Source organism: Lampetra planeri, chromosome 34, assembly GCF_965212315.1.
Source record: "Lampetra planeri chromosome 34, kcLamPlan1.2.h2, whole genome shotgun sequence".
Classification (NCBI taxonomy): domain Eukaryota; kingdom Metazoa; phylum Chordata; class Hyperoartia; order Petromyzontiformes; family Petromyzontidae; genus Lampetra; species Lampetra planeri.
In genome coordinates, this window is record NC_136140.1 from 5,319,758 (window position 1) to 5,344,763 (window position 25,006).

A 25,006-nucleotide genomic window follows, 5' to 3' on the forward strand; every position below is an offset into this window, starting at 1 on the left:
GGAGGAAAAACAAGAGCAATTTAAAGAAACTTAAGACATTTTGTTGGAGAAAAATGCAATGTAAACGGTTCTCGCACGTGTGTAAATGTAACGGAGCAGCAAATTTTATTCAACGTGTAGGTGTGTTAAACAAAATCACGTGCTCAAACTTCACACGCGTGACACTCGATTCAACATTTGCCGAGACGTTCTTCGTCTCTGTAAGCTATTAATGTGACGGCGTGTCTAATGAATTGCAATTTTAGAAGGAACACAAAAAAAACACACCGACGTACACCGTCAAATAGAAGTATTGTTTTATAGTTCAAAGACATAACCATAATCGCGTTTTGAAACGGCCGCATTGCAAATGCTACGTCAAGTACACACACACACACACAATAACAGGGCAAGAGAAATACAAGCTGCGTGACAACGTGATTGTAATCATGTCCCTAGACTAACAATGATGGAAGAGAGACGGTGCTTAACCGTGCAGCATGCTGGGAGCACCATCGTCTATACGAGAATCTAGACGCGACGTCCGGAATTAATAATCACGTGAAGATGTATCCGTGTACACCATTGCAATCGGTTAACCACGACATCTGGCATTGGCATCGCAGTCGCTACGAATAATGATCAAACTATCACTTATATACGCGTGTAATCTAATTACCACTATTGCTTTTACATTGTAATTGGGTGCGTTTAAATCAATTGTTGCCCATTAAAGAAGTGTCACTTAATTACGTCGCCCGCCAACACCTTATCTGCTTTTCACTCGTTATCCGCAAACATTGCCGGGATGTGACTTCACCGCGTGCCGGCTGAACGAGCGTCTGCAGCGTAAACTGGCGGCTCGCGGGTTGTACGAAGCGACTCCGTCTGCGTGGAGTGCGGATACAAACAAAACTAAAAAGCGGGCCGCGTCTCCAGCAACCACCGTACACGTATCGTCCAAATAAAGGAGATCAGGCGGCAGATCACACTTGCTGGCAAGGGGCTCAGCCCCCTCTCCCCGCCTCAAACCTGTTCGCCAGCTCGAGGATTGTCAACCACTCCTGTGTTTGAATGCTCGAACCGCGAAGAGGCGGATCGTCGTGAGGACGGTGACCGGTAGCACCGCACGCGGTAGACAGATTTAATTGGTGAACCCCCCGCGCAATTTAAATGTATTTCGGACAAGGGCCACGTGAGGTCACCACTTGCAGAGCACGTGGTCGACTGATCAGGGCGATGAACCACGTGCCCTTACGCGTGTCAGTCTACAACATGCGCTCTCTTGTGTTTGGACATTCGGAGAGATCACGTACACATTTTGCTTGTTTCACAAAACTCTTTCAGCACCGCCCCATATTTATTTTTCATTTCAGGCCTCCAAACATTTATTTTATTTTATTTTTACCCGCCAGCTACGAGCTTATGAAAACCAGACGTCGTCCATAGCAGTCAGTATCAGGCAATGTCCTCAAATTCACCAGGTGTGGAACATTTAAATTAACCGCATCCAACTGCTAAAGCACAATCAGTGAGTCTCTATCAGCCAGACTGGAACAAAGTGCAATGATTGCCAGAATGTGGTCGTGTGTGGTGAGATCATTAAACATTTCCATTCAATGAAGATGGGGAAGATTAGGCGATGTACTTTGAGCTCCATTACCAATGTGCTGCATGTCAAGCAGAATGCGGCACAAGCTGCCATTGTGTCTTAACAAAGCAAAGGACCAGACGGAGAGGAAAGCACACATCCTAATTTGCAGAAACGTTATTCCAAGCAGGGAGCAATTACCAATAATCTACACACGCGCACACACACAGAGGCAAGCTTCCTCGTATAGCTTTGTGGATTGTTGGAGTGAGTGCTGTTGGCAAGCACCTATCAAGACTGGCTGGGTGGCTTGAAAGATCAGAGGGCATTTAGCTGCAACCACTGAAATCCTGGGTTTGAATCCATAAAGTCACCTGCGATTAAACATGATCCTTTAGTTTAGTGAGTTTATTGGTTTCAGCCTGGTGAGCAAGTTAAGTTTTGTACTTAATTTGGCTAAATTCCAGCTCAAGAAACAAAACATCGTTTTGACTGTCACTCTCTGAACATTGCTCCGTGGCAGAACAAGTGCTGCCCCCTACTGTGCCAGCCAGAGCTCACTCGAAGGATGTCAGAGGTAGCTCTGTGGGATCTGCTTCTCTCTAACACGAAGAGTTCCACTGCTCTGTACATACCTTATACTGGATTGCACCGATAGCACACGCCCGGCCACCTACACTGCACCAAGTAATTATTTAGCGGCTGAGTCAACCTAGGGGAGGCTCAGAACCAGATCAGACGCCACTTGCCACTAATTTTAGCCAGTGGAAAGAAAGTCTAACTCAGGCCATTGGGTTCATCGCGCAGCGCGATACCCACTGCAATATCTCCACACACACACACGGCGGGACGTGCTTACACAGTCGCTGCGAATTCAACTCGGGAATAAATGGCGCTGTATTTAATGCACGTTAGAAAAAGAAAAATCTTAAAACATTTTTTTCTGCTGACCGCCTAATTACGCAGAAATATTCCACCTCGTGTTGCACGGTCACTCTCAAGGCAGGGCAGCTCGGTGAAATACGAGGGAAACAATATATATAAAGGGGCCTTTTCACGTACAGAGGTCACTCAACACTCCACCAGGTGCCAGTGGAACATAGTAAGAAACAAATCCATGCCAACACTCACTCTACGACAACACGATATTACTAACAATAATCATACCCACAGTACGAAGGGATATTTGGGTTACGTTACTTTCTTTTGCCCTTTCGGACTGCGCGTTCATTACACACCGGGCTCCATTTCCCCGCAGCAATCGCATCGATCGACACTTGTCGACGACGGGGCCCTTTTACCTGCCCCCTGCTGGATGATGGGCGCCTGCTCACTTCTGCTGGCTACCTGATCACACGTCACGACGTTGGTCAAGGCGGGTTGGTGAAGGCAGGGAGCACAGACCTGGACGCGATAGTACCATACAACAATGCATTGTTTTTCTAACTCTGCCCTCCACGGAATACTTGGCCCCACAGCAGCCTGTGCTGGACGCCCATCCAAGCACGATCCACGCTCAACTCTACTTAGCTTCCACAGTCTGACGAGGTCGGGGCGAATCCCACTTGATTTGATGAAAATTGAATCGTCGTGTGACACGAGATATAGATGCGAAATATCTCAGTCGACGCTTAGTTTGCGTTTAGAACTGCACTGATTGCAAGTAGCACAACAATTATATTTGAAAACCTACCCATTAATGAAAGTCATACCTCTAATAGTCAGCTGGGTCTAAATCCATCAAGGTGGCACCTTTACTCGACGCCACACAATTATTAAATTTGCCCAATGCCAATAAAGTGACTTAGAAGCAAACCTGCCTTATTCGTAAGGGGCTTCATGAACCACTGAATTTACTCAACATAGCTTCACAACCATCATGATCATCCGTTTTATTTAAATAAGCACATTCCAAGTATAGCATAGCTCAAAGGTCCACGCCACTGAAGTACCATACGTAATTGGGACAAACACGATGCAAACATTCACTTTTGAACAACCCTGAAAGCATCCAGCCTCTAACCGTGAAGGTCATCTGCTTGGCCACGTCCTTGTGCGCAGATATTATGTCCGAAGGTCAAGATGCCCCTGTTCACTTAACTTTCTCAAATACCGAATACCTCCGCTCAAAAAGCATCAATGAAAAGCAAAGTTTGAAAAATGCCATGCATCTTGAAAAAATGGAGAAGCCTTGTTCGGCGCTAAGAAAGCTCTCGGTTGTGGCGAACATCCTACCCGACGGGAACAGCGATGCCATTGTTCAAATGCTGGACATAGAGATGCGGTTCTGTCGGTTTGATACGCCGCGTGAAAATATTTTACCACTGTGATCGTTAACAAACTTGGCCTCATGACTGAAAACATTTCCATGAGCGAACGTTTTTCGGGCAATTGGCCACTCCTGACTGTGGAGCATGAAGCAAGACGGGGCAAAACATAGCCGGAGCCACCGTTTTCACGGTGCCGTGCCTGACATACCGAACCCCCGGGGCGGCGAGCTCGCGTGAGAAGACAGTGTCGCTCGCAACAGCGCCGCCGGAGCGTTTAGCAACCTGCGGCGCGTGCAACACCACTACCCGCGCGGCCCTTCGCTGTTCACTTACTACCGAATCTCTGAACAGAAACACCACCCCCCCCCCCTCCCCCACGTGCAATAACAACGACGGTTAAGAAACATCGTGAACTTTACATACGAATACATCGGGCAAGGCGGCGGCGGCCGCAGGGCGAGCCGAGCAAACGCGCCAGCTAGCGCCCCGTCCGGGCCCCCACGTCGGCGGCGCCCTGCCGCCCCGTGCCCGGGTGGCGGCGCATGCGGCCGCGCCCGCTGTCCTGCGGGTGCTTCCACTTGCCGGACACCGACGCGCCCCGGAAGCGCGGCTTGGGCCTCTTGAGCCACAGCTGCTCGCACAGCTCCTCCACGCCTCCGTCCGGCAGCGGGCGCAGGTACGCGTCCTTGCGGGGCGCGGCGGGGAACGCGGGCGGCATGGAGGGCGGGTGGCCCGCGGCGGCGGCGTTGGGGGGGCGGCGCCGGTCGTCGTCGGCCGCCCCCCGCGGGGGGCCCCACGCGGCCGACTGGTCGGTGCGGAGGCCCTCGCCGGGCACCACGTGCAGGGCGACGCGCGACACCTCGCGGCTGTAGGCGTTCTCGCGCGCGCGGCACCGGTACACGCCGGCGTCGCCTCGGTGGAGGTCGCGCACGAGCAGGCCCTGGGCCGTCTGCACGATGCGCTCATCCGTTTTCAGCTGTGGGCGGTGGTGGGGGGTTCGTGTCAAGAGAATTTGGCGCAGTGAGTTAGGGAAGTGGGGTTGAGTGAAACAAATGTCACGGCGGGAGGGGATCAGTGGTGCCACGTGGAGGATGCAAACCAAGCAATAGGGACAGAAACGGTATCGGTTAATGGTGCAGTGCATGCACGGCTGATTTTTTATTCATAGCGGCACAGCCTTTTGCTTTTGGCGAAAAGGCAAACGGCACTCACCTCTTGTGGTGGGTCTTTTTTCGAGTGCTGCACGTACCAAGAGAGGGCGGCCAGCCGGGACGGGGGCACACACTCCAGGAAGGTGGCGTTGCCCTCCACCCCAAACAGAACCTTCTCCTCCGACTCCTCAAACTCGCCGCCTGCTCGAAACAAGCCACACACATCGCAAAATCACGCTGCTCCGTGGCCTACCCGTTTCCAATGACATCGTCGTTATCTTTAACGATGACGTCATTCACCGTTAAAGTTAACGATGAAGCTGACGGCGTGTCTTTATGCTCGATGTATTAACCAGAGCGGCCTGCCGGATTTGAACCACGAGCCTCGGTAACAAGCGGCGAACTCGCTACCGCTATGTTACTGCGAGTTTGAATCTGGCAGGCCATCCTGGTTATTACCGCGGGTGTATTAGCCGTAAAAATACGTGCCTTCTGCTTTACAGTGGACGATTAAGATCCCCTCGCATCATCAGAAAAGAATCGACCGTTGTGTGCCAGTGTCAGGGTCCAAATTTGCCAAATTCGAAAAATCACCCACGAAATACTCAATTGCGATCACACAGCGGCAGCAGCAGCAGCACCAACATCGCCCCCTTCATGCGGAACCACTGCAGGCTGTGTCTGTGCAACACGGCGCCTCCGTGATGATAGCCTGTAGACCGTGAAGAATTGCGCGAACACCGAACGTACGACGTTACTGCTCGATTACAAACGGTGGCAGTGGGGGGGGGGGGGTGCGCACGGGGAGATGCGAGTTGGACACCCACCGTGCGTGTCCCAGCAGTGCGTGGTCGGGTCCCCGTGCCGCACATCCTGGCGGCGAGCCCTGCGCGAACTGCAGCAACAACGACAGCAACGCCCGCTATTCACCTAATTCAACCCGCTCCCCTTCCGAGATGTCTGCAGTTTGCAGGCTGGGTGCGCCCCTTTCACCTCTGAATCTCGGAACGCGCGAGCGGCTCAGACGTACATTTTATTTAGAGAGGTGTAGTAGCGCCGTGGTTTTTTAAGACACTGTAATCATCGCAAAGAACAGTGGCGACACGACCGCACTCTATGATAGCTTGCGCCAGACTGTGCCGCACGCCCTCACTTCCTTCCGGTTTCGTTTGGATGATGTACACGTACGTCGTCGGAACAAAATCGGGAGAGAAACTGATGACGTACACGTACGTCGTAACTTACACTTACGTCATCGGAACGGGAAAGTGATGAGCGGCGGTGACAGCATCGAGGTGCACTGTGCGTTTTGTAGCCACATACAGTGCACACATTTGTCCAGCGGTGTTGTGAGCAAGCAACTGCAGGGGCTGTTGCACCTTTTTTAAACTTTATTTTAGGGGGAGGGCATTTCCATCGCAGCGAGGCAGCCAGAAGCAGCGGCCAAAGTCTCCACGTTTCGACGACTTTACAAAGCGACGGACCGCTTGACGTCACGGAGACAAACAAAACAACCCGCTCCTAAGACGTCACCATCATTGGGGAACTTAACCAAATCCAGAGCGCCCCCGGTCGCTGTGCATTTTTTTTAGTGGCCGCAAGAGAATATCAGTGCACGTTTAAGGCCCGTGTAAAAGCCCAATAAATGTTTTTTCCCTGCTCCCCTACTTTTCACAAAACACACTAACAAGATAACACGAACCGCTTGCACTTGTGTGCGGACTGTGCAGCGTTTATACTGTATCGCGGTTTTGTGCAAGTTGTGTTTTTGCTCCATGCCCGTGCCATCATTGTACGTGATTCTGATTCTGTTACAGTTGCTGTGTGGGCAACAGTGACATTGAACGAAGGCATTTTGTAAACATCCCATGTGCGGTTTGTTTGGCGGCCAGACGAGCCACACAAGTAAGACAGTCAGGCAGTCAATGCAAGAGAAACAATGAGACAGCCACACAGAATAGGCATTTTGACGGTAAGACGGACAGTCTGAAAGACAGACCGCCAGGCAGAGGGCAACACAGCCAGAGAACAAGGCAGCAAGACAGTCATCCAGACAATCATGCAGGCAGCAGGACCTCTGGCCATGAAGGCAGTAAACAAGGCAGCAGTGGTTTAGTGACTACATTACCAGTCGCGTAGTGACTACATTACCAGTCGCTTAGTGACTACAGTATCAGCTCAGGGGGTGCGGTAATCGGTCAGGTGGATGCCCCAATATTTGATTTGAATTAAATTAAAATAAAACGTGGAATATCAATGAATGCGTTTAATAATAAAATTAAAACGCATTTAAAATAAGTGTTTTGTTCTTTTACACTGTTGTTGAAAACAAATCTCGTGGTGGTTGTCAAGGGGGCCCCAACTCGTAACTTTGGCCCCACGCTCGTTACGCTGCTGCAAGACGGGCAGGCAGCAGCGCCTGTAGGCATAGTGGCAGGCTGGCAGACAGGCAGGCAGGCAGGGAGCAGGGCCTGTAGACATAGTGGCAGGCTGGCAGACAGGCAGGCAGACAGGGAGCAGGGCCTGTAGACATAGTGGCAGGCTGGCAGACAGGCAGGCAGGCAGGGAGCAGGGCCTGTAGACATAGTGGCAGGCTGGCAGACAGGTAGTCAGGCAGGGAGCAGGGCCTGTAGACATACAGGCAGGTAGTAGGGCCCGTAGGCATAGTGGCAGGCTGGCAGACAGGCAGGAAGGCAGGCAGTAGCGCCTGTAGGCATAGTGGCAGGCTGGCAGTTAGGCGGGCATGCGAGTGCCCGGCGCACCTCTTGTTGGAGGGGAAGTATCGCGAGCAGGCGGTGCCGTCCCAGGCGCAGTACGGGTCGCGCGAGAGGCAGCACTCGGCGCACGCCTTCCCGTAGACGTGACACCGCTGGAAGGAGAGCTGCACCAGCCCCTCCTGCAGGCCCACGAGCAACTGTTGCTGTAGTGAGAGAGAGAAAGAGATACGGCGCACGAGCGTGCAGTTCAAATTGTTTGCACGGAGTTGTGCATTAGCGGTGGAACAACGCAATCGATTCATTGACTCATTATCACTACACTCCAGAACCCGGTTTAATCCGAGGCTGCTGTCTGGGTTTTGATCCCAGGATGTCAGTGGTGACAGCTCAGCGCCCTGACTTTCTGAACCACCGGGCAACTTCAAATGTCAAGTGTTGAAGCTCACGATACATGCGTTGAACCACACGTGTAATGGTCGGAGGTTTCGATGCGTGTGTGTTTCGTGCGATGGGTTCACGTGACCATACCTGTCAACCCCTTATCAGTGCCCTTCCTTATTACAGACCAATTCAGATCTTATTGGTCACCCCGTGCCCTTATAAATCTCAACGTTCATCCTACAAAGTCCCATGGCAAATGGCTGTATGCCATATGGAGCTGAAATATTAAATTTCCCTGTACAAGAATACAGGTAAACCGTATGGGTTGACATGTATGTAGTAGTGTATATTAGTGTAGTGTATAGTAGTGTGGTGTTTAGTAGCGTACCTGTCAATCCCATATCAGTGCCTACCTTTGGATTTAAAGCTTTCGTGACTGCAGGGATTAATATTCTTGGTTCTTTCGGTAAAGTCACGTAGAAGGGAAATAATAAAATAATATGAACATAAAACAAAAAAAATTCTCACGACGTTTCGACTGCAACACAAGCAATCATCATCAGGTGTGAAATCCACACCTGATGAAATCCACACCTGATGATGATTGCGTGTGTTGCAGTCGAAACGTTGTGAGAATTGTTATTGTTTTATATTTATATTATTTTATTATTTCCCTTCTACGTGACTTTACCAAAAGAACCAGAAAATAGTGCCTAACTTATTACTACAGACCAATTCAGACCTTATTGGTCACCAGCGCCCTTATAAAAATCAACGTTCATCCTACAAAGTGCCATATTGCCCGTATTGAAACGACTGTTCGCCGTATGGAGCTAAAAACTAAATTTCCCTGTTCAAGAACACGGGGATAGAACCGTGTGGGTTGACAGCGTGCGCATGACTCTCACAGCCACTGGTGACGACTCCCATTTACGGCGACGTAAGAAACGTGAATTAAATCCTCTATTGAATCGGGAACCTTTGAATCACGACAATTAATTGAAACCTTTAATGTGCGTGTACAGTAATTCAATCTTATGAAGATTCATTCCGTGGCGAACAAATTCAAGAGCATATTGCATAGAAAACGATGACTCCTACATCATACATTTAAACATATCTAGTTTTGTTTATAATATCTTACCATTATTATTCCACTGCATACCAAATGCGTGACAGTAACTATGTTTTCTTCAATATAAACCTACATGATTGTCAACATCGGCTTTTTCTTCTCATATTCAGTTTAATTCATCAATTGCTGTATTTAAAATAGTTTTTATATCTCTCACGTTTTATATCAGTAGCTGGCAGTGGGAGACATCCTGAACAAATCTTCCAAATGTTTGTTCCGAGTGATTTACGATCGTACCCAATCACACAAAAAGGCCTCGTATAATTTGTTGACATCATCGTACGAAAACATTCTAACGGCGGGTCAGCTAAACCGATGGGTGCGAGTGGCTCACCCATATCTCCATTCGGTGATATTTTGGCGACGCGTTGACTGTGGCAGGAGGGGGAAACATTTCGGTAAAACCTCCTTGAACATGCACCCATGAAGTTTTCAAAATACATAAGCGTGCGGATTCATACATACGCCAGACCAAGCGTACAAGTATCCACCCCCCCCCCGCCACCCCCGGAGGATCTAAAATACTACAGAGCGCACATTGCTACAGGTTCTTTTTCTTCTTCTTCTTCTTCTTCCAAAGAACATAACCGCTGCTTAAACGTGTAAAGAAGTCTATGCTATTATCATCTTAGTGGTTTAGTAGGTTTTGTGTTGTTGTTGCCACAGCCAACTATGGTCTTGAGAGTATACATATTTTTTCCATTACGTTTTATATACAATAATGATACATCTTGGCGGTCTATGATTCTGGCAACCCAGCACAAGTTTTCGAAACAGCGCCCTCAATTAATGAGAAATAAACACCAAAACAATCACTGTATGTGAGCTGAGGCCTGTTTCTTTCTTCTCCGCTTGTTTTTACCGAAACGTTTTTTTTTCCCCTACCTCGCTCGACCGCCGAATCCATAATATTTTCCCTTTGATTGCGTAAACAGATTCAGCGGTGTTTAAAAAGTTGCCAAGAGCTGGGTTTTGGCAGCGGCGTTCGATTGCATGGGGAAAACACGTGTTAGGCCGAAACCGTGAAGCGACGCATGCCCCCTTGTCGAGCATGAAACTTAGCGGGTAACTTTCGATTTAGAGCTTTCGTGACTGCAGGGATTCATCTTCTTGGTTCTTTCAGTAAAGTCACGTAGAAGGGAAATAATAAAATAATAATATATTATTCTATAATTTATTATATAATACTACGATATGATATTATTATTTAATTTCATTATTTTATATTATTATATTTTTTTATTATGTTTACTTTTTATTATTTTATTATTTCCCTTCTACGTGACTTTACCGAAAGAACCAAGAAGATTAGCGGGTAACGTTCGGATCTACTCGCACCCACGTCGCGAACAGCTCCAAGAAATCAACGCCACGTTAATGGAGCGGATTCAAATTCAGATTGAGATCGCAGTGTGCGCGTGTTCCATTCCCACTCACGGCCAACACCCAGCGACGATTATCTGAACCGGTAATGGGCCTCCCCTGGGTCGACTCAGCCTCAAATGAGTACCTGACGCTATGTGTAAACATCGCCACGAGGGAGAAAAAAGGCGGTCGGGCGTGTTGTCGGTCACCCACCCCTCCTGTGCCTTACAGGCCTTCATAGGTGCTCGCTAACAGTCTGTCAAGCCTATACGGGGGATCTTCGTCTTTGTCTTGTATGCAAACAGCGTCGATTGCTTAGCCCGTCGAGTGGGATACGTTTAGCAATCATCAGGCTCGTGCAGTGTGGAACGAGTTAATTTGTATTTGAATGGGAGTACTGATCAATACGGAGAGACGGAGTGTGGTGGAGGGGGCTGGCGAGGACTGGACTTTGCGAAACTCTGAAACCAGGGCAATGAAACAGCACGGAGAGACAGCGTGCCAATCGTTAACGACGTGAACGTTTCAATAACCGCGCACTCAGTGCGTGGCAGCGGAACGCGCCGTTACCCTTTTTGGAGAGATCACCATGGACAGCACCGGAGAAGGCTCCTGTTGAGAAATGGAAAAAAATATTTTAATAATAATTCTTTTTAATATTTCGAAAAGCGTCGTTCATGCAAAATGGCGTTTCACAACGCTGTACGAGAGAGCAAAGTAATACAATTAATAAATACAAATTTTGCATTTCACAAGACATAGTACACCCAAACTAAGGTGAATTCAACTTAAGGCTGCAGTAAACAATAATGTTTTTCAATGAGACGCAAATACAGGAATGGACATACTCGCGTATAAATGTGCGTAGCATAATTCAGCATTCCACACTGACGGAGTAACACCGTAGTCCGACTTTAGCCATGTAAGCCACACGGTGCATTTTAGAAAAGGTTCTGAATCGGCACACGTAAAAAAAAAAAACCTCACCAATTTCGTGATTAACGCTGCCGTTAAACGTAAATATTAGCAATAGGCTGACGTTATGGGCAAGAGCTATTCCTGGGGGATGTTTGGACAATTGGCCAATTCCTTAATGCAGGAGTTTTCCAATTCCATCGTGATTCATTCCTTTATGGGGGCTTGCCAATACCTTAATGGCCAAATCTTTAACACGGACCGTGCCAATTCATTATTAAGCTCTCCAATCCCTTCATGGCCGAGGCCGTTAACCAGGGGGGTTTCACTCGCTATGCAGTCGATCAGCCCATGAGACCAGACCCCGAACGGGTTGTTCGGTGCGGCTGCAGTGTGAGAGTCGTGGCAATGATCGTACCCAGCAAAGCCTCACTGAATCACAACACTCTTTTTATTTTCTGGAGGGTTCCTCCGTTTGGTTCTTAGGCCTTTCACAGTTAACGGGTGTTTGGTATCACGTGGGACAAAACTAAAGGGCCCAGAGACAACCCAAACACACACGACGGGGGTGACATTCAGGACCGAAATCTCGTAGCACCCCGCAGTCCTACGTCTGCAGGGCAAACTGAGCAGCGCTGTCGAGTAACTCATCGAGACATCTGACAATGTCTGCTAGGCACGCTTAGCGGGGTGTCTGAGGATGACGTCGCATCCTGCAAACGACGAAGCTGCTGCCCGGCTCGGCGAAACCCACTCCACCACTGGGGAGGGGGGGGTGGTGCCCTTTGAATTGATTCGATGTGGCCATACGCCTGCACTGCGTGCCGCACGCGAATTAGCGGTGTACAATGCACACGGCGCGTGCTCGAGTGTTGCTATGAATCAGGCGAGGCAAAATAAAGGGAGCCATGGTTCAGTAGGAGACGCGTGCTAGACCCTCTCCCCCTTGCACTCAGTGAAAACGGAAATAAACGGCGATCAAGATTTTAAAAAACAGAGACGTGGCATTTGCGGTCATTTTGAAGCCGGAAAATGTATTTTAATACTCGCTCTGGGATAGGCATTTTTATTTATCGCTGTAAAGTTGCAATTATTCCATCCCCCTCACACTGCTGGATGATGACCAAACGTAAGATTACACACAAGCGCCGTTTGCAAGGCGGTAAAATGTCATTCTTTTGTGAACATTCCAGGAGCGTACTCTGAAACTAAATACCCCCCTGACAGAGCAAGTGGTAAACATATGCATACACATATATGTATAGGTGTCTGTATATAAACGAATGTTTTCACGATGGCTCAGGATTGGCACGAACCCAAGCCCTGGCATCGTTAAGGAAACCGTCTGAACGTTGCTCTCTCCCATTAGGGTATCTGTCTTTAGCTTGAAGACATTTCTCTGAATGCCACGAGTTATAAAAAGAAAATAATATCGTCGTGGGTTTTTTTCCCCCTCTCTCGTTCTTGTGTTGTTCTCCGTAATAATTGATCCTCGTTGGCAGAAGGCCTCGCGTAACCGGTGATGGAAAAATGGTTCGAGTAAGAAGAGGCTTCCCCCCCCCACTTCGCAGACAGGAGGTCAAAGTGAAATTCCACGGAGCTGGCTAGACGGCACCAGTAGCCAGAACTTTCGCTATTAAAACCATTTCTGCTCAGAGTTGACAGTTCAGTTTTATCCAGGAGCCTGGTAATTAAAAAATAGTGCACCGTCTGTGTTCAAGTGGGATGCGTGGCTTTTGCCACGTGCTGTTCGGCAGAAGCCGTTTGGAAGCTCTCCCCGCGACGTGAAAGCAAAACTCAAGAATGCCAGGCGGGGAAAAACAACACGCGGCGCAAACCAGAAATCGCATCGGAAAGCTCTACAGCACAACTGCGGTAAAGCTACCCAGTAATAACAATAATTATAATACGCAGAAGTAGTACTAATTAATTATTTTAAACGATTATAAATTGTTGATTTGTGGTTGCTGGATTCATAGCGCGAGTACCGCTTCTTTATGTTGTTACCTTTCACAAGAGTATTACACTTTTTGCTTTAAATGCCACGTCATAGGTTAAAGCTATTTATACGTTGCAATTTCACACGAGCAGACGGTGAGTTTTCTAATTCTGAAAAGTCAATTCCACTTTGTACGCACACGGGGCACACCCTTAAGCATGCCCCGCAAAGCGTGTTTGTCACGTGCCAATAAAACCGCACGTTTTTAGTTTTAATTCCAGAGCTGGAATATGAGCAAAATTAAGTGGTGGTGAAAAAGTGAATGTTAACAGACGTCACTGGTGACGAGACTGAGGTCATCAGCTCACTGCATTGATTGGAGAACCAGGTGTAAGCATCGCAAGCAACCGCTCAGAGTTGCAGGCGAGTTCTCAGCCGTTGTCCACGTGTTCATATTCTCACTCAATGTAATTCCCTGATAGCCACCTGGCAGAGGTCGCAAACGGGTTTTGATTCCTTACCCGTACCCGTACCCGGCCGCACCAGGGTCGCAAATGGGTACCCGTACCCTGCCAGGTACGGGTACCCGGTCCCTACCCGTACCCGTACCCTACCCGAAATGAGTGACAAACGGTGACTCACCAGTGACTCACGGTCTACCCGTACCCGTACCCGGCCGCACCGGGGTCGCAAACGGGTACCCGTACCCGTACCTGGCCGGGTACGGGTAGCCGGGTAGCCGGGTAGGGTACGGGTATCGGGTACCCGGTTGCGACCTCTGCCACCTGGCCTCCCCCCTCTCAAATTGCAAAACGTCAATGACGGCCCCCACATAATGAGGAACATCCAGGCTTCTGCTGATGGCGAGAGAACCTGAATCTCCATGGGCCCCCGTCTGGTTAGGTGGCATGTCAGTGGTGGAGTGGGTTCCACGAGGAGGTGGAACGCAAGGAGTGGGGGATGGGTGGGTCGGGGGGTTGAGAACAGAGGTCGCAACCGGGTACCCGATACCCGTACCCTACCCGATACCCGGCTACCCGTACCCGGCCGGGTACGGGTACCCGTTTGCGACCCTGGTGCGGCCGGGTACGGGTACGGGTAGACCGTGAGTCACTGGTGAGTAACCGTTTGTCACTCATTTCCCAACGTCTTGTCTTTTCTCACAATTCAAGTTCCTAGAATCAACCCACCCGTGCCTGCAACATGGCTTTATCCCAGAGGTCGCAATCAGGTACCGGATACCCGTACCCTACCCGATACCCGGCCGGGTACGGGTAGGGTACAGGTACGGCCGGGTACGGGTACCAGTTTGCGACCCTGGTGCGGCCGGGTACGGGTACGGGTAAGGAATCAAAACCCGTTTGCGACCTCTGGTTGAGAATGGGCAGGTCCAGCACAGACTCCATTCACTGGCGTTCTTCTCTCTACCAAGCGGCAGCACAGACCTTGGTGAGGCTCAACTCCTCAAGGATGACGTCCTCCATCGCCAGGTTCTTGGTAGGAATGGTGATCACCTTCAGGACGCTGCCCACACCTGCAATGCATTTTAAAAAAATTATCATCACAATTACTGTGATCACGCGCTGACATCGTACAGCATGGAGATAAACTATTGCCAACCAATCTTGATTTGAAGCTTTCGTGACTGCAGGAATCAATACTCTTTGGTTCTTTTGGTAAAGTCACGTAGGTAGAAAAAATAATAGATCACGACGTTTCGATCGCCACACAAGCAATCGTCTGCGTGACTTTACCGAAAGAACCAAGGAGTATTACCACGCAGTATGCAGGTTTGAGTTCACCCATGTGCCGCTGTGTGGTCGGAACGCGGGACAACACATTGTAGCCTGTACTGTGTGCGCTGCTCGGCAAGAAGCTGTCCTTTTGCGGCTTCGCTTTGTGCGAATTTCCTATTTTTTGGAACGCATCTACCGCACAACGCGAGGGGGAAACCTGCATTGGGTGACGCGGCGCGTGACGCGATACGCCTGTGGCGCCGCGAAAGGATGCTTTCAAAGACACCGAGCTGAAAGATTCAGTGGCTTCACGCGAAACCACGTGGCCTTACTCTGGTGTTGTTTAATCATCCCCCGAGGCACTGCCTTTGGAGGAGAGTCATCCCGTGATCAGCAGATGCTTTCCCCGTAATGTATTCCAGAAAAAAAATTTGCTGTATGACTAGCGAACGATTTGTATCTATCTTGATTTGAAGCTTTCGTGACTGCAGGAATCCATACTTGCTTTGATTCTTTCGGTAAAGTCACGTAGGTATAAAATAAAATGAATCACGACGTTTCGGGCGAAACACAAGCGTCCGTCATCAGGTGGGAAAGCGTGGTCTGCTGCTGAGGCAGACTGTTTTAAAAGGTTTGCATTTGACAGGCGTTCGGCAGACCTGACAAAGATGCTGCCCAATAAAAGTCCTTCTGATTAAACCTTGACTGGCCTTGGCGCCCGTGCGCTATGAAAGGAATTCAGACACGGGAGAGCATCACTTTTTGTACTCTTTGCCAACAGGAGTGATCACGGGCCAAACATATTCGACGCATCTCTTCCAATAACTCTTCATTCACAAGTTGAAACAAACCTGCAAAACTATTCTAATAGTGTACTATATGGAGCTAATGGGGCTCGGGGTCCCTTCAAACCTATTCACGAGCCTCAGCGTTCAAACACAGCGTGGTGCGGTGAAACCTCTCGGAGCCGGAACTCGTCGAGAGAGCGCGAGGTCACCGGGAGCAGAGCGCGCGGTAGAGCGACGCGATCGGTGAACCCGGGAAATTTAATTTACTTTTTGACAATTAACGTCCGAGCACGAGAGAGCGCAAGGTCACCACGAGGCTACGACGCGGTCGACTGATGAGCATACCGATCGGTGAACCCGTGTCCTTGGGCGTGTGAGTCTATGCCGTGCGTGCTGCTACTGATGATCTTGCACTCTGCGGTTGTATGTACGTTCAACTTCTTTCGCACCGTGCGTAGCCAACCGTGCTAAATCATATTCTTAGGTTTTTTCGGTAAAGTCACGTAGGTAAAAAATTAAAATTAATAAAAGTAAAATAAAAATAAAATAAAAATCACGACGTTTCGGAGGCAACACAAGCTTCCGTCTTCAGGTGGAACCGTCACAGCACGATAGCTGTGACGGTTCCATGGTAGCTGTGCTAAATCCGTTGGCATGACGAGCATACCAAGTGGTGAACTCGTGTCCTTACGTGTGTCAGTGACTTCATGCAAAAATAAATTTTTAATACTTATAACATATTTCACTCCCACCCTCCCCCCGCAATAAATACTTTCACCCATCGTCCGAGATAATCACGCCAATTGAGTACCCACGGAAGCCTCGAGAAGCATCAGGGGCTCCGTCAAGAGGGTCCTGATATCGGGATATTTTGGACGAATGTTTTCTTATTCATATTCTTAGATTTTTTCGGTAAAGTCACCATGTAGGTAAAAAATTTAAATTAATAAAAGTAAAATAAAAATAAAATAAAAATCACGACGTTTCGGAGGCAACACAAGCTTCCGTTTTCTTTCCGCAGGAATAATTGTCATCAACGTCTTAATTAACGGGGGGTGGGGGGGGTCAGCAGCGCTGTGGTGAGCGATCTCCGTTACATGAACCTGGCGACTTAGAATCCTGCCCATGGCCAACAACAGCGGCGAGTAATATCTGAATTAGTAAGAGTGATACTGGTAGGAACCTCCTGGTTACACCAGCCCACAGGGGATTATTGTTTTCGTCCGTCGTGGTGCAGGGAGGGGCTGGGTGGGGAGGGAGGGGCTGGGTGGGGAGGGGAGGGTGGGGAGGGGCTGAGTGGGGAGGGTGGGGCTGGGTGGGGAGGGGAGGGTGGGGAGGGGCTGAGTGGGGAGGGTGGGGCTGGGTGGGGAGGGGAGGGTGGGGAGGGGCTGGGTGGGGAGGGAGGGGCTGGGTGGGGAGGGGAGGGTGGAGAGGGGCTGAGTGGGGAGGGTGGGGCTGGGTGGGGTATGGGAGGGGTGGGGCTGGGTAGGGAGGGGCTGGTCACCCCGTGGTGCCCTTATAAAACTCAACGTTTAACCTACTCACGCCGGCTTGTGCCCGCCATCACAGTCGGGCATATTTGCGGAATACACCACGCCGCCGTTGACCCTGGCCATTGACGGAGCAACCCAACGTTCCTACCAGCTCCCTCCGCAGGAATGTGTTATTGAATTATTAAACAAGCTGCCACTTTCCCAACCCGCACTGGGCCAGAAATGTGAAATGTCATCCCGCAAGCCCCATCGCTGACACAGCATGGGCAGCCCTTTATCTTGAAATGAATTGGCGAAGGGTTGTTAAGTGTTATTAATAAGCAATACAAGTTGCCCGATCACACAAGAGGAACTCATCTTTCAATGCCCCCGAATGAGCTACAGAACACCCCCGTGTAAGCGGGAAAAGTTAATGAATAAATGTCCGTTCCACTTACAATCACGCGCCTCTCGCATGCCAGCGCTAAGAGGGGGTTCCACTAGCGCACGTGTTTCCAGTAACGCGTTGGGAGTCTGCCTCGTCGAAGAGAGGAATTCAAGAACGAGGCCAACAAGGTTCTTGCGCTCACGTACATGCGCTCGCGTCCGGCACCGCCCGGGCCGTGTACTTGTACGCAGCAAAAGCGGCGCCTACAGAGATGCCGAAGCAATTGGGGGGCTGGCTACCCCCCCCCCCCCCCCCATGAGCGAGATGCTCATCCGCTGCCTCTGTTAACTTGCGGGAGACAAAACAAGCGTCGACCAGGGCGAATGTTGTGCACCCATTCAATGGGCTTTGTCGCGTTCGCTTCGGCAAATGGCCAATGCTGTAATCGATTTCCCATAATTCGTCTAGTTCGCTCTTTGAAATGTATTTGGAGATCCGCCGTCGGACGAAGCCCTCCCCGTGCCTGACACGTCGTGTAGAGCAGTCCGTTTCACAAACGCCGACATGACTTGGTATGTGGTTCTTGAAATTACTCGCCACTGCTTGTATGTAGCCGTAGCCAGGAATCAAACTCGGGTGGGCAGGTTCACAGTGCGGTGCGCTAACCGTTCATCTATTTATACACGCTGACTCGTTTGTTTGTAGAAAATTGTACGTAACTTTTCACCACCACGGTAATGTAATGAATTGTCACAATTCAGAGCCACACTTTCATTTTATATTTTATTTTTTTTCCATCTCGTTCTAAGTGTTCTACTTTGTGTTAACCGTCTTTGTTGCGTCTCGCTCGTTCGGCCTCATTTATACTGCCTGTCCCATTTTGACTCGCTCCGTCTCTCTCTCGTTTGTATTTTTTTACGTCGTTTGTTTCATTAGCCAACGTTCAACATCAACACGAAACATTGAACTGTGATTCCTACGTACACGATTCAACGACGCCGTACCGTCAGCGTAAGAATCAATTTCACGCAATGAATTGCTACGTGCCTAGGTGTTGCGATTCCTCGTCATGTCTTTTATAAGGGCACACGTGTGTACATGCGCATCCTTTTTGTCCGCGCGCTCCTAGATGAGCGCCTGTTCGTGAAGAAACCTCACCACGGAGGTCGGTGCGGGTTTGGTTGAGGTTCGGGAGCATTGACTGCGGGAACATAGCACGGTAACAATGATGACTTAGCTGCTGATATTGTTGGGGCGATTCGCATCGCGTGCCGCCAACACACTCGTGCTCATTCTAGATTTGAAGCTTTCGTGACTGCAAGGATTCATACTCTTAGTTCTTTCGGTAAAGTCACGTAGGTAAAAAATGAAATTAAAATTAATAAAAATAAAACAATCAAAATCACGACGTTTCGGAGGCAACACAAGTCTCCGTTTTCAGTATCACTTGATACAGCTGTCGTGCTGTGACGGTTCCACCTGAAGACGGAAGCTTGTGTTGCCTCCGAAACGTCGTGATTTTTATTGTTTTATTTTTATTAATTTTAATTTCATTTTTTACCTACGTGACTTTACCGAAAGAACTAAGAGTACACTCGTGCTCAGCCTGGCGCTCACGGGGGTGCTAGCGAGAACGAGCGCTGTGATGTTTTGGCGAACGGATGCCGAAACAGCGAGGCCGATTATGTGAAATTATGGAAGGCACACGAGGTCCTGCACGGCTTTAAGTATCAAACGGCCTCCGTTGAATGCTAATGTTTTGATAGCTGTGCGGTCGCTGTTTTCAATAATGCCTTTCCTAATTAGTAGCACGCCTACCAAGGTCGAGGCTCTAATTGTGAAACAACAACAACAACGTAGCATCAGAAACGCTTGCTGCATTCGCCGTAGATCTTTTTTATTTGTTGTTGTTGTTGTTGTTTTTTCCCCTTTCCTGCTTTTCTTACGAGGGGTTCTTCTCGCTCAATAACAACGAGACACGAACACAGGTAAACCACAAGCCTTGTGCACTATTCTAGATTTGAAGCTTTCGTGACTGCAAGGATTCATACTCTTAGTTGTTTCGGTAAAGTCACGTCGGTAAAAAAATGAAATTAAAATTAATAAAATTAAAATAATAAAATATTATTTTTATTTTTATTAATTTTTTTTTTCAAATTAAAATTAATAAAAATAAAATAATAAAAAAATATTATTATTTTTATAAATTTTTATTTCATTTTTTTACCTACGTGACTTTACCGAAAAAACTAAGAGTATGAATCCTTGTGCACTATCTTATCGCACCCTATAGCGATAAGATAGTGGTATGTGGAGCTTTGCTGTGTGGGCAGGGGTCTATACATGTATATATCGATATGTTCATTGTCTTTCACAATAAATGATACATATTGTATATATCAGAATCAGAATTTTTTTTACTGGAAAAATCCGATGTGCTATAAAGCTCTTTTTCACAGATGTCCACTAGATATATTTCCTTCTTCGTCAGATCCTACTTTGTTGTGCAGTGTGTTGAGATTGGGTGGAACTTATACGCCACATAAATCCACGATTCATTATATCGTATCTCCAACAAAGTAATGGCAACGCTTAGTTTTGTAACAATGCCAGGTGCACGAGGCACGAAAAGCCTCGCCGCAATAGGGAGCATCAGCGAGCCTTCAAGGCTCTTTGTATCACGAGGGGGGGGGCTGTGCATTGGAATGTTTGGCCAGTCCCATTGAAAAGACGTGAGGCGTGTGTGGGGGGGGGATTGGAGACAACCGGGGGTGGGGGGGAAGCCGAGAGAGAGAGGGGGGGTGGATGACGACTCAGCACCACCAACTCCTGGCCGCTTGGCATTTGTGAAATAAATAAAAACACCTCCGGCCCCCGCTAAAAAAAACATATGACGAATTCAAAATGCGAAGGTTTTGTTACAGCAGATATATCTCGCGTAGTGCCTGTATCGTAGCCGATGATGTAATAATGCCTCCTCTTTAGGGAATACTAGGACACTTTACACATTTAATTGTCATTATTATTACTAAGCTAATCCCTCCACAAATTCCGAAATGGAGCGAATTTATGGCGATTTGGTCACGGAGTTGCAAAAAGAGAAACACACCGATACAATTTGGATTGAAATAAGCATAATATTTCTACAACTTCAGAGCCAAGTCCTGTTCTCTGGTTATTGTTCGTGTTTTATTATAGCACCCTGTGGGATGAGAGTGGTGGCATTCCTAACCTCCTCTGCCATTATCCAGCGCCTGCTTCGCAGACACGAGGCGGGAGATGGGGACTGGTGCTTGGCCATTACTGCGGCGGTAATCTCTTTGATGTTTTAACGTCAGCGTCTCGGACACAACACAGATAACCATCTCTTAAAATGCAGCCTCTTACCTAATTAAGAGCCTTCACTTTAACGAAAAAAAGTTTGAAAGAACATTTCAGAAACTGGCAAAAACACGTTCTTTCGTGTAAAAAAACAACTCACTTCCAGGATGTTAACAAACCCCACAAACATTTACCACCCTGGGTCATTTGAGGCTGTGAGCTCCGCCGCCGCCGCCGCCGTGATGAATGAATTATTGTTGCAAACGAAATGTGATTCGGATTGCAAGTGTGTGTGTGTGTGTTTTTTTTTTCTCGCAATGTTTTTATTTCAAATTATTATACCTACGCCACCTCCGCCGGGCGGAGGGCAAGGAAGAGGTGGGGGTGGGGTGATCATGGGGGTTCCTAAAGGGGCGACCGAGCTGAACTGAAGTCCGCTCCGACTGCTCGGCGCATCTTGCTCCAATTCTGCACGCTGCCGCCCTGGGGTTTACAAGCGGTGTATTTCAACCCAGCGATGAGCGCATCCCCAGCTGATGATCCCAGAGCGTGCGGCCGTCCTTCAAAAGGGGGGGTGGGTGGGGACATCGGCTCAGCTGCCCGATTCCGACCCGTGGCAATTACACCGCAGGGTGACTGCCTGCAACAGGAATGCCCCTCGGCGCGTGTGCCAATGTCATGGGCCAATTAGCAATTCCGTTCTCGAACCAAGGCTACACTGCGATAGCAATTTTAACACAGTTTAATTTTTTGGGGATTTTTTTTCATACTTGGGGAAAATTGCACAAAGGCGAGTGATATCACACGATCTTTGAAGTCCACTTTGCAGCAGACACAACGCGTCGGTGATTTCCCCGTAACCAACCAAACCGCACCCCCCCCCCCAACCCCAATGGTTAGACTCTAGTTAATTTGCCTTGCAGAATGTGCGTTAAACGTGGACGAGCGATGGAAAAGGAGCCACTGTGGAATTGTACGCCGGGCCTATTGTGAGCCAACATGCCAAGCTGAGCACAAGAGCGAATTTTTTTTTGGTCGTTGTTGCAACTTCATGGAACATTTTTTTGAAACCCTTCCCCACCTCCCCCCCCCCACCACCCCCCCACTCTCCTACTTGGCTTCACAAAACACTCTCAAAAGCGTCGGGCCCTCACTTTGCACCGCAGACTTTCAGGGCCGCTTTTGTTTTTGACTGGCAACCCACGGGCCGCCCAATGAATCACTCGCCCCCACTCCCAGCTGCGCGCCCTACCGGGACTGTCGACTTATTTGGGCCGAAGCGAAAGAGGGGAGCGGAGCACCCCGGCCAAGTTGGCGCAGCGGCAGCAGCAGCCACGTGCCCGACGACGTCCCGCTTCGCTCGGGAGGCAACGGCGGCGCCGCACTGATCCGGCAACTTCCCTTTCCCGAAATGATCTGTTAATCTGATGTGTTCCTTGAGCCGAGCGAGCAAACGCGCATTCGTCAAGGTTTGTTGTTGGTGGCGCAGAAGCCCGAGGCCCACGTTTTACCAAGAACGCCTTTTGTTTAGATATCCCGCCCGCGGAGAGGGCACGTCTAAGGGGTGTTCTGTGAAGAGCGCGCGTTGGCGGTGGCCGCTCGTCGCAGCGGGTGCGCGAGGGACCACGGGGTCAGCGCTGACTGCGCTAGGGACGCCAGTTCCGTGAGGCAGGCTCGCGGACAAACGCTTTACCCCGGTTACGGGCTTTGAGGTCGCTGTGTCGTTTGAGGCAGGTGCATGTTGTTTTATCCTCACACAAAGGTGGCTCTGTGATACGTTGCCAACAGGCGACATCTATCGCAGCATTGTACCGTCAAATCAATGGCTTGACAACTTGGCCTCTCATCAACTCTGCTGCCACGTAATGATACTGCTGAGATTTCATTTCTGCCAATACATTGTCAGCCTGGGCTAGCCTACAATAGCATTACTGCTGACTAATATTCTTTCAACGTAATTAACTTTGGTTTAACAACTGTCAACTAACTAATTTAAATTACATATATATGAAATACATATTGTCTGTAAATCATATTTTATAAATATAGAATTTACAACTCTCTGTCAATGTATTGCTGGGTGAAAACCTCCCCACGCCGTATTGCTACTGGAGGTTGTTTGACACGTTGTTTTTCGTTACTTTTTTTTTGTTCGAACACCGCAATTGGGTCCACGGTCACTGCCTCGCGTGTGGGCGATAATCTCCAAGGCCGCTTCGTTCTGCCACCTCGAGATGTTACTGCACAGGAGGCGCGCTATGAATAACACTATGAATAACACGTGACGACGACTGTGCAGGGCTGGAGGTTGTTTTTCGTTATTTTTTTTTGTTGTTCGAACACCTCAATTGGGTCCACGGTCACTGCCTCAAAGGCCGCTTCGTTCTGCCACCTCGAGATGTTACTGCACGGGAGGCGCGCTATGAACAACACGCGACGACGACGACGACGACGGAGGAGGAAAGAGCGTGGCAAGGGGCGGTGCGTACTGGTTCCCATGAAGAGCACGTCGTAGGGCCCGTCCTCGGCCTGCACGTGATGCGCCACGATGCGCGTGAGCGCGTACTCGGCGGAGGTGAGCGTGAACACGGGGCGCCCCAGCGCCGGCGCCACCGCCCGCGCCATCAGCGTGTGGCTCCGCGCGAAGTGCACCACCTCGTCGGGCAGCTCCCGCGTGCTCCGGAACGACGGGTCGTACGTGCGGCTTGGGCACTGCACGCACGAGCATGCAGGCAGGCAGGGGCGGGCGGGCGGGCGGGTGGGTGGGCGTACAGGGCACGCGGAGTTGTTAAACGCCAACCAAGGCTGCTACCCGGCAAAGAAAAATAAATCGATCTTGATTTGAAGCTTTCGTGACTGCAGGAATCTATACGTCTTTGGTTCTTTCGGTAAAGTGACGTAGTTAGAAATAAAATAAAACAAATCACGGTGTTTCGATCGCAACACTTGACTTTACCGAAAGAACCAAAGAGTATGGATTCCTGCAGTCACGAAAGCTTCAAATCAAGATTAAAAATAAATCGCTTCTCAGGTTGCTGATAATTACTGAACAAGTTGGCGGTTTCTCAACAAGGCTACTGGCTTATGAATGTGCTCACCACCCAAGTGAGGGTTCGGGCAAGCAACCATCCAACTGTGCAACTCAGTGGGCCTTACCTGGTCACATAAAAAAAAGTTCATAGTTAAGTTTAGTTTTTTTTTTTATCAACTCACCAACAAAGGCAGAACTGCCAGCTATCCAAGGAATCATGCGTTGATTTATCAACATGACCTTTGACTTATCAACCAGCTATTAACTAATCAATTCACCGAACAAGAAATTGGACTGCCAACCAAGCCAACAATTAATCATCCAGTCTATGAAAATGTCAACCAACAAAACAACCAGATAACTTTATCAAGTAGGCAAGCGAACCTTGAAGTAACTTTCCATCGAACCGAACAGCTGTCTGACTCGAATACCAACTGTCCAATCTACCAATTAATCAACCAGCCTCCCATAGCACTTAATAACCAATTCAAGTCATTTATCCAACTGTGCATTAATGCAGTGAAATGGAAGAGTTAATCACTATGGCTAATATTTTTGTTCCAACGATTACATTTTTTGTTTGGAACAAAAATTGTGAGGACATTGAGCAGCACTTATTTTAATGTGGGGACTTAGAAGGTAATTCTTTTCAAGAGATCCTTTGGGAAAACATAGGGTTATTGTAATGTTGTAGTTCATTATTGCCGAGTTAATTCTATTGCAGGATTTAATACAGTGCCTTGAATTTGATCTCGTGAACAATTCAATAGCTCAACAAATAAATGACCGCAAAATTAATTGAAAATAAACTCTTTATTTTCTCTCTG

General features: G+C 48.8%; 1 protein-coding gene across 1 annotated transcript in view; it reads right to left on the minus strand.

Moving 5' to 3' along the window:
* Positions 1-279: 279 nt before the first annotated feature.
* The window catches only part of LOC144730058 (semaphorin-3D-like), a 53,998-nt gene continuing 29,271 nt past the window's right edge, over positions 280-25,006 (minus strand). Inside the window, exons 11-17 of the mRNA XM_078610579.1 lie at positions 23,638-23,860; positions 14,889-14,977; positions 11,160-11,201; positions 7,754-7,911; positions 5,819-5,886; positions 5,053-5,192; positions 280-4,816 (exon numbers count right to left, since the gene is read on the minus strand). Coding sequence (XP_078466705.1) covers positions 4,319-4,816; positions 5,053-5,192; positions 5,819-5,886; positions 7,754-7,911; positions 11,160-11,201; positions 14,889-14,977; positions 23,638-23,860 — 1,218 coding nt within the window. The 3' untranslated portion in view covers positions 280-4,318. The remainder of the gene's footprint in view (positions 4,817-5,052; positions 5,193-5,818; positions 5,887-7,753; positions 7,912-11,159; positions 11,202-14,888; positions 14,978-23,637; positions 23,861-25,006) is intronic.